Source organism: Pseudochaenichthys georgianus, unplaced genomic scaffold (assembly GCF_902827115.2).
Source record: "Pseudochaenichthys georgianus unplaced genomic scaffold, fPseGeo1.2 scaffold_449_arrow_ctg1, whole genome shotgun sequence".
NCBI lineage: Eukaryota > Metazoa > Chordata > Actinopteri > Perciformes > Channichthyidae > Pseudochaenichthys > Pseudochaenichthys georgianus.
In genome coordinates this window covers 145,322-154,749 of record NW_027263014.1, presented here as the reverse complement: position 1 = coordinate 154,749, position 9,428 = coordinate 145,322, and the positions used below count along the sequence as shown (strand labels likewise).

At 38.9% G+C, this 9,428-nt stretch overlaps 2 protein-coding genes across 2 annotated transcripts; both read right to left on the bottom strand.

Annotated features, from left to right (window-relative positions):
* Positions 1 to 4,550: 4,550 nt before the first annotated feature.
* Positions 4,551 to 5,302, bottom strand: LOC117442661 (gamma-crystallin M3-like). Its single transcript, XM_034078621.2, has 3 exons — positions 5,270 to 5,302; positions 4,925 to 5,167; positions 4,551 to 4,826 (listed from the first exon to the last, which is right to left on the bottom strand). The coding sequence occupies exons 1-3, from the start codon at positions 5,300 to 5,302 to the stop codon at positions 4,551 to 4,553; spliced, it is 552 nt and encodes a 183-aa protein (XP_033934512.1).
* A 3,373-nt stretch (positions 5,303 to 8,675) lies between these two features.
* LOC117442656 (gamma-crystallin M3-like) lies at positions 8,676 to 9,428 on the bottom strand. Its single transcript, XM_034078615.2, has 3 exons — positions 9,396 to 9,428; positions 9,049 to 9,291; positions 8,676 to 8,951 (listed from the first exon to the last, which is right to left on the bottom strand). The coding sequence occupies exons 1-3, from the start codon at positions 9,426 to 9,428 to the stop codon at positions 8,676 to 8,678; spliced, it is 552 nt and encodes a 183-aa protein (XP_033934506.1).

The following is a 9,428-nucleotide window of genomic DNA, read 5'->3' as shown; positions in this document are numbered from 1 at the left end:
TCTGTTTGTATCAGAGTGAGTTTTTTCAAGAACAATAGGCCTTTGTAGCAATGGCTATTTGTTCTAGCGATAACTTGGTGTAGAACAAAATGGCTTTCGGTTTAATGTGAGCTTTTCTGGGGTTTATTGGGGTTTCATAATAATGGACAGTTGAAACAATGGCATGGCACCTAACTGTGAAACAAGAGTATTGTTAATGTTGAACTGTAGTTTTGTGTGTTACATCTGCTCTAAGTTCAATGTTCAACTTAAAGGGGACCTATCATGCAAAATGCACCTTTGTACGTCTTTTATACATGAATATGTGTCCCCGGTGTGTCAGGGAAATCACCAAGTGTCAGAAAACACAACCCTCTCTCTTTTCCTCCATACCCAAATCTCTAAAAACGGGGCTGCAACGGCGCTGATTATTATTTGAATTGTTCTGACGTCAGAAAAGAGGAGCTCCGCCCATATGGGCAACTCTCCACCTATCAGGGGAATGAGAGACCGCTTGAAAGCGCTGGAGACGCTGTAGTACATATGCCAGGCCTGTAAGTGACGCTGTAGTCTGCCACAAAAGCAGAATCAGCCCTTGCAAAAACAGGGCTGGAAAAGAGCAAATAGAGCGAAATGAGGCATGGCTAAAATGCATGATCTGTTTGGTATTTTGAAGAAAAACACTTCACAGACACGTTTTATATAGGTATGGCCCTACAATATATGTTTCAAATATAGGCAAGGCAAGTTTATTTATATAGCACTTTTCAACACAAGGCAATTCAAAGTGCTTTACAAAAAATGAAAGAAATTAAGCATAAAAAAGAAAAGCTAATAAAATAAACATTAAAAGGAAAAATACATGGATAAAAGTTACAGTGCAGTTTAAGATATGAATAGTTCAATTAAACATTAAAAGAAAAAGTACATGGATAAAAGTTAAAGTGCAGTTTAAGATATGAATAGTTCAATTAAAAGCAGCGACAAAAAGAAAAGTCTTCAGCCTGGATTTAAAAGTAGTAAGAGTTGCAGCGGACCTGCAGGTTTCTGGGAGTTTGTTCCAGATATTTGGAGCATAATAACTGAATGCTGCTTCTCCATGTTTAGTTCTGACTCTGGGGACAGAAAGCTGACAAGTCCCTGAAGACCTGAGAGATCTGGATGGTTCATAATTTAGCAGGAGGTCAGTAATGTATTTTGGGCCTAAACCATTCAGTGCTTTATAAACCAGCAGCAGTATTTTGAAATCTATTCTTTGACACACAGGAAGCCAGTGTAAAGACTTCAGAACAGGAGTGATGTGATCCACTTTCTTAGTGTCAGTGAGGACTCGAGCAGCGGCGTTCTGAATCAGCTGCAGCTTTCTAATAGATTTTTTAGTGAGACCTGTGAAGACACCATTGCAGTAGTCGAGTCTACTGAAGATAAAGGCATGGACAAGTTTTTCCAAATCCTGCCGTGACATTAGTCTTTTAATCCTAGATATATTCTTTAGGTGATAGTAGGCTGATTTAGTAACTGTTTTAATGTGACTGTTGAAACTCAGGTCAGAGTCCATGACTACACCTAGATTTCTGGCTTTATCTGTTGTTTTGAACATTGCACACTGAAGCTCAGCGCTAACTTTTATACGTTCTGCCTTGGCTCCAAAAACCATTACCTCAGTTTTATCTTTGTTTAATTGGAGAAAGTTCTGACACATCCAGTCATTGATTTGTTCAATGCACTTACTCAGTGTTTTAACTGGAGAATAGTCTCCTGGTGAAATTGTTACGTACATTTGTGTGTCATCTGCATAGCTATGGTAACTTATTTTGTTGTTTTTCATTATCTGAGCCAGTGGTAGCATGTAGATGTTAAAGAGGAGAGGCCCCAAGATGGAGCCTTGAGGAACCCCACATGTCATATTTGTCAACTCAGATGTGCATTTACCTATAGAAACAAAGTTGTTTCTATCCTTTAAGTAGGATTCAAACCAATTTAGAACTGTTTCCGAAAGTCCCACCCAGTTTTCCAGTCGGTCTAGTAATATGCTGTGGTCAACAGTGTCAAACGCAGCACTGAGATCTAATAATAATAACACTGAAGTTCTGCCACTGTCTGTGTTTAATTGGATGTCATTAAAGACCTTTACAAGAGCAGTCTCAGTGCTGTGGTTTGGACGAAAGCCTGACTGGAACACATCGAAACAGTTATTTAAATGCAAAACATTACTCAACTCTTGAAAAACAACTTTTTCAATGATTTTACCTAGAAATGGAAGGTTTGATATGGGCCTGTAATTGTTCATTACTGAAGCATCTAGATTATTATTTTTTAAGAGCGGTTTAATATAGCATGATAGGTCCACTTTAAATAGGTAAGTCCTGATGTTCGAGTCTCCTCGATATTACAAATATCAGAGGTTGATCTAATGGCCATACATTGAATTTATTCCCAACAAAAAAATGTGTTCTTTCTATTAATATTAATGCTATTATTGTATTAATATAGCAATGTTGCAAAGTGCTATACGAAAGAAAACAAGATAGTATGGCAAATGGATATACATAACTGTAATACCCATATAAGCCAGAGGTAACAATGTTGTGTTGAGGGCGAGTTGAAGGAATCAGGGCTAATGTAATGTTAAATTCAAAATGCTTCATTATTTGAGTTGGGAACAAAAACACTAAATTGTAATAGCTGCATTCCCCTGACATTTAACCAGAAGTCAAGAGTAATAATGAATGTCTAAAATCTTACTAAGTGGCTTGAACAACATAAGATAACAATAAGATAACACTTTCTACCTCGATTGGCTTTAAGCTTCATAATGTGCTGACCACAATTGCATCTCTAATCAGATTTTCTTCAATATGACGTACAGGTAGGGGTGTAACGGTATCCGTACTCGTCCCGAACCGTCATGGTTCGGACGTCACGGTTCGGCAAATGCAGTCACACGACGAATATGCCTTTTTTATGAGTGGGAAAAAGTCTGTCACTCAGGGCAGTATCCATTACACTATATATAATCCAGGGGGCGGTATTTTGTAATATTTTCAAGACATACTTTTCAGTTTTACAGCTTGATGAAACCTTTTTGTTTGACATCAGCCACTATAGTGTGTGTGTGTGTGTGTGTGTGTGTGTGTGTGTGTGTGTGTGTGTGTGTGTGTGTGTGTGTGTGTGTGTGTGTGTGTGTGTGTGTGTGTGTGTGTGTGTGTGTGTGTGTGTGTGTGTGTGTGTGTGTGTGTGTGTGTGTGTGTGTGTGTGTGTGTGTGTGTGTGTGTGTGTGTGTGTGTGTGTGTGTGTGTGTGTGTGTGTGTGTGTGTGTGTGTGTGTGTGTGTGTCAACTGTGTAATACAGTTAATTATTCAAAATGTTAGAGTTCCTTATTTTTATACTGTTAAAAAATAAATAACAACAAACCTGGAATTATGCATTTGGGACCTTTTTCTTGTTGTACCGAACCGTGAACCCCAAACCGAGGTACGTACCGAACCGTGAACTCTGTGAACCGTTACACCCCTACGTACAGGTGTTCACTCAATATTCGAAACCCTTAAATACTGAAGCCATACCTTGAGAAATGAAGAAGTGAATTGTGATTGAATTATGTAATAGTCAGAATCGTTTTTATTACAAAGTAGGTTTACACATACGAGGAATTTGCTTTGGTGTAAATGGTGCATACAAAGACACAGAAAAAAGAATACGTAGCAAATCAAATACAAATAGGACTGTTATTACAGCTATTTAAAAAAAGAATTGTAACACTTTTATAACAAATGTACAACATTAACATATGACAAATACTATATGCTGTATTTAAAGTGGAGAGCTGTGCTGATTTAAAAGTTGTGGAGAAGAAATGTGCAACATTTTAAAAATAACAAGATGTTGTTCGCATTATGTTATGTGCATTAATGTAATGCATAACGTTTTTTCTGCGGTGGATAAAAGTCAGTTTCAGTGGGGGTCCTGGGCCTTGTTGATGAGGCCAGTAGCAGAGGGGAAGAAACTGTTCAGCTGGAGAGAGGTTTTGGTCCTGATGGAGCGCAGCCTCCTGCCAGAGTGGAGCGGGGTCAACAGTTTGCAACAGGTGAACACAATGAGACAATCAGACATAGGAGGGAAAACACAGGAAGGAAGACCAGACAAAGGGAGAACACAATGTCAAAATAAAACCGTAAAATTGCAACATAAATCTAAAACCATGACAAGTTTACTAAATACAAATAATACCTTGGTTTAAAAACGTAGTAATCTCTTTTTTATTTATTTACCCAAAGTGTTTTCACATATTATCAACCCAGTGTATTAATCTGTCATCCAATATCAATTGTAAGGCATTCTCTGTTTTTTGTTGTTGTCAATCTCGCAACAAATTTCTCATCAGATATAAAACATGTTAGGATCAACATTTGCATTGCTAATAGTTGCCTACTGTCAAATAAATATTATATAATTAATTTCAATTAATAATGTGTGATTTTAACAGTTGGACAATAAGCATGACAAAAGTCACATTCAAGGTTAATTTTTTATTTGGCATTTTATAAATTCAGGAAACATTCAGTGAACATTTAGCAGGAATCGGTGATACGCCTCATGCTCATGAACTTCTGGCAGCTCATGCCCATGTCTCTGAAGTTCCTGTACTCTCCGGGCCTCATGTACATCATCTTGCCTCTGAACTGGGGCTGCTCGTACATCAGCCAGTGACCGTCCATCACGTTGCAGGACTGGCACTCGTTCATGCGGTAACGGTCCATGACGTTGTCACAGTCCTCCATCATCTCGTGACTCTGACCACCGAAGTTCTCCTTCTCATAGATCTTCATCCTGTACTGGCCTCTGTGCTGCTTTGGGGAGAAGAATTATAAATTAATGATTTACTGTAAAGCGTTGTGGGGTGGTCACCCATAGTAGAATCGTACGATTACAGTTGTATACCCACCATGGGGATCATACGGCAAGACTTGATGTTCTCCCTCATTCCCATCATGCTCATGCAGTCGGAGTACTCGCCCCTCTTCATGAAGTACTGGTTTCCCATGTAGTTGGAACGATCGTAGACCATGAAGCAGCCGCTCTCCACCCTGCAGGACTGGCTCCTGCTCAGGGAGGAGGACATGTCAGAGCAGTCATTCATGCACTCATAAGAACGACCCTGGAAGTTCTTCTCCTCGTAGAAGGTGATCTGAAAGAAGAGAATTGTAATGGTTAGAAATAGATTAGCAAGGTACACATGGATATTGCAAACAGTTATTTCTGCTTATCACAAAAAGACTTCTGAAAGTACCTTGCCCCTCATGTTCATGCCGGTGTTGCTCATGTTGGCTGTAGATGTGCTGTTGCTGGTGAACTGATATCTACCTGGTTTAACCCTTTCCTTTTATACCTGACTAACGTAAAGAATGGGTAGCCCCTCCCCCTCGGGAACCATCTAACTCAGCAGTTTACCATTGAAGCCAACAGAATGCAGAGGTTTGGTACATTCTTACATGGATTGGGTACCTTGTAGAGGAGGACAACTGACTCTATGTCTCTCAACATTCTCATAAAGACTATAGTTTTTTGCCTTTTTATGCCAAATATGACACATTTTACTTGTTTCGTGAAGTTGGACTATAGGAATACAGTACTTTAAACAAAGAGAAGAGGAATTATGAGGGTGCTGCTAGGTGGGACTGCAAAACAAAGGAAAGGTCAGTCATATATATATTTTTTTTATTCTGGCTTTTCAAATCAAAATAGTCGATATCAAGTACAATGCTTCTGAGCAAATTGTTTACATTCTTCTTCTAAGTTTTACCCATCACCTCATTCACAATAACATCATGGAGGTTTTAAAAGATGGCAAGCTATAATTAGTCGGGGGTCTCTTGGCAGAGACACGGCAATCATTTATTACTATATCATTGCCTTTTTGAAACGGCGACCATTTGAACAAAAACAAAGATTGCGTACTCTGAATGTAGAAGTAGAAGTAGATGATGAAACTGGAAAGTAATACACAACTATACAAGTCATCAAACATATTCTGTTTGTATCAGAGTGAGTTTTTCAAGAACAATAGGCCGTTGTAGCAATGGCTATTTGTTCTAGCGATAACTTGGTGTAGAACAAAATGGCTTTTCGGTCTAATGGACAGTTAAAACAATGGCATGGCACCTAACTGTGAAACAAGAGTATTGTTAATGTTGAACTGTAGTTTTGTGTGTTACATCTGCTCTAAGTTCAATTTTAAAGTAGGCAAGTCCTGTTGTTCGAGTCTCCTCGATATTAAAAATATCAGAGGTTGATGTAAAGGTTGAGCGAAATGAGGCATGGCTAAAATGCATGATCTGTTTGGTATTTTGAAAAAAAAACTTCACAGACACGTTTTATATAGGTATGGCCCTACAATATATGTTTCAAATATAGCATGATAGGTCCACTTTAAATAGGTAAGTCCTGATGTTCGAGTCTCCTCGATATTAAAAATATCAGAGGTTGATCTAATGGCCATACATTGAATTTATTCCCAACAAAAAAACGTGTTCTTTCTATTAATATTAATGCTATTATTGTATTAGTATAGCAATGTTGCAAAGTGCTATACGAAAGAAAACAAGATAGTATGGCAAATGGATATAAATAACTGTAATACTCATATGAGCCAGAGGTAACAATGTTGTGTTGAGGGCGAGTTGAAGGAATCAGGGCTAATGTAATGTTAAATTCAAAATGCTTCATTATTTGAGTTGGGAACAAAAACACTAAATTGTAATAGCTGCATTCCCCTGACATTTAACCAGAAGTCAAGAGTAATAATTCATGTCAAAAAATCTTACTAAGTGGCTTGAACAACATAAGATAACAATAAGATAACACTTTCTACCTCGATTGGCTTTAAGCTTCATAATGTGCTGACCACAATTGCATCTCTAATCAGATTTTCTTCAATATGACGTACAGGTAGGGGTGAAACGGTATCCGTACTCGTCCCGAACCGTCACGGTTTGGACGTCACGGTTTGGACGTCACGGTTTGGACGTCACGGTTTGGACGTCACGGTTCGGACGTCACGGTTCGGCAAATGCAGTCACACGACGAATACGCCTTTTTTATGAGTGGGAAAAAGTCTGTCACTCAGGGCGGTATCCATTATACTATATATAATCCAGGGGGCGGTATTTTGTAATATTTTCAAGACGTTCTTTTCAGTTTTACAGCTTGATGAAACCTTTTTGTTTGACATCAGCCACTATAGATTGTGTGTGTGTGTGTGTGTGTGTGTGTGTGTGTGTGTGTGTGTGTGTGTGTGTGTGTGTGTGTGTGTGTGTGTGTGTGTGTGTGTGTGTGTGTGTGTGTGTGTGTGTGTGTGTGTGTGTGTGTGTGTGTGTGTGTGTGTGTGTGTGTGTGTGTGTGTGTGTGTGTGTGTGTGTGTGTGTGTGTGTGTGTGTGTGTGTGTGTGTGTGTGTGCTGTGTAATACAGTTAATTATTCAAAATGTTAGAGTTCCTTATTTTTATACTGTTAAAAAATAAATAACAACAAACCTGGAATTATGCATTTGGGACCTTTTTTTTTCTTTTTCTTGTTGTACCGAACCGTGAACCCCAAACCGAGGTACGTACCGAACCGTGAACTCTGTGAACCGTTACACCCCTACGTACAGGTGTTCACTCAATATTCGAAACCCTTAAATACTGAAGCCATACCTTGAGAAATGAAGAAGTGAATTGTGATTGAATTATGTAATAGTCAGAATCGTTTTTATTACAAAGTAGGTTTACACATACGAGGAATTTGCTTTGGTGTAAATGGTGCATACAAAGACACAGAAAAAAGAATACGTAGCAAATCAAATACAAATAGGACTGTTATTACAGCTATTTAAAAAAAGAATTGTAACACTTTTATAACAAATGTACAACATTAACATATGACAAATACTATATGCTGTATTTAAAGTGGAGAGCTGTGCTGATTTAAAAGTTGTGGAGAAGAAATGTGCAACATTTTAAAAATAACAAGATGTTGTTCGCATTATGTTATGTGCATTAATGTAATGCATAAAGTTTTTTCTGCGGTGGATAAAAGTCAGTTTCAGTGGGGGTCCTGGGCCTTGTTGATGAGGCCAGTAGCAGAGGGGAAGAAACTGTTCAGCTGGAGAGAGGTTTTGGTCCTGATGGAGCGCAGCCTCCTGCCAGAGTGGAGCGGGGTCAACAGTTTGCAACAGGTGAACACAATGAGACAATCAGACATAGGAGGGAAAACACAGGAAGGAAGACCAGACAAAGGGAGAACACAATGTGAAAATAAAACCGTAAAATTGCAACATAAATCTAAAACCATGACAAGTTTACTAAATACAAATAATACCTTGGTTTAAAAACGTAATAATCTCTTTTTTATTTATTTACCCAAAGTGTTTTCACATATCATCAACCCAGTGTATTATCCTGTCATCCAATATCAATTGTGGCATTCTCTGTTTTTTGTTGTTGTCAATCTCGCAACAAATTTCTCCTCAGATATAAAACATGTTAGGATCAACATTTTCATTGCTAATAGTTGCCTACTGTCAAATAAATATTATATAATTAATTTCAATTAATAATGTGTGATTTTAACAGTTGGACAATAAGCATGACAAAAGTCACATTCAAGGTTAATTTTTTATTTGGCATTTTATAAATTCAGGAAACATTCAGTGAACATTTAGCAGGAATCGGTGATACGCCTCATGCTCATGAACCTCTGGCCGCTCATGCCCATGTCTCTGAAGTTCCTGTACTCTCCGGGCCTCATGTACATCATCTTGCCTCTGAACTGGGGCTGCTCGTACATCAGCCAGTGACCGTCCATCACGTTGCAGGACTGGCACTCGTTCATGCGGTAACGGTCCATGACGTTGTCACAGTCCTCCATCATCTCGTGACTCTGACCACCGAAGTTCTCCTTCTCATAGATCTTCATCCTGAACTGGCCTCTGTGCTGCTTTGGGGGAATAATTATAAATTAATGATTTCATGTAAAGAGTTGTCGGGTGGTCACCCATAGTAGAATCGTACGATTACAGTTGTATACCCACCATGGGGATCATACGGCAAGACTTGATGTTCTCCCTCATTCCCATCATGCTCATGCAGTCGGAGTACTCGCCCCTCTTCATGAAGTACTGGTTTCCCATGTAGTTGGAACGATCGTAGACCATGAAGCAGCCGCTCTCCACCCTGCAGGACTGGCTCCTGCTCAGGGAGGAGGACATGTCAGAGCAGTCATTCATGCACTCATAAGAACGACCCTGGAAGTTCTTCTCCTCGTAGAAGGTGATCTGAAAGAAGGGAATTTTAATGGTTAGAAATAGATTAGCAAGGTACAGATGGTGATATTGCAAACAGTTATTTCTGCTTATCACAAAAAGACTTCTGAAATTACCTTGCCCCTCATGTTCATGCCGGTGTTGCTCAT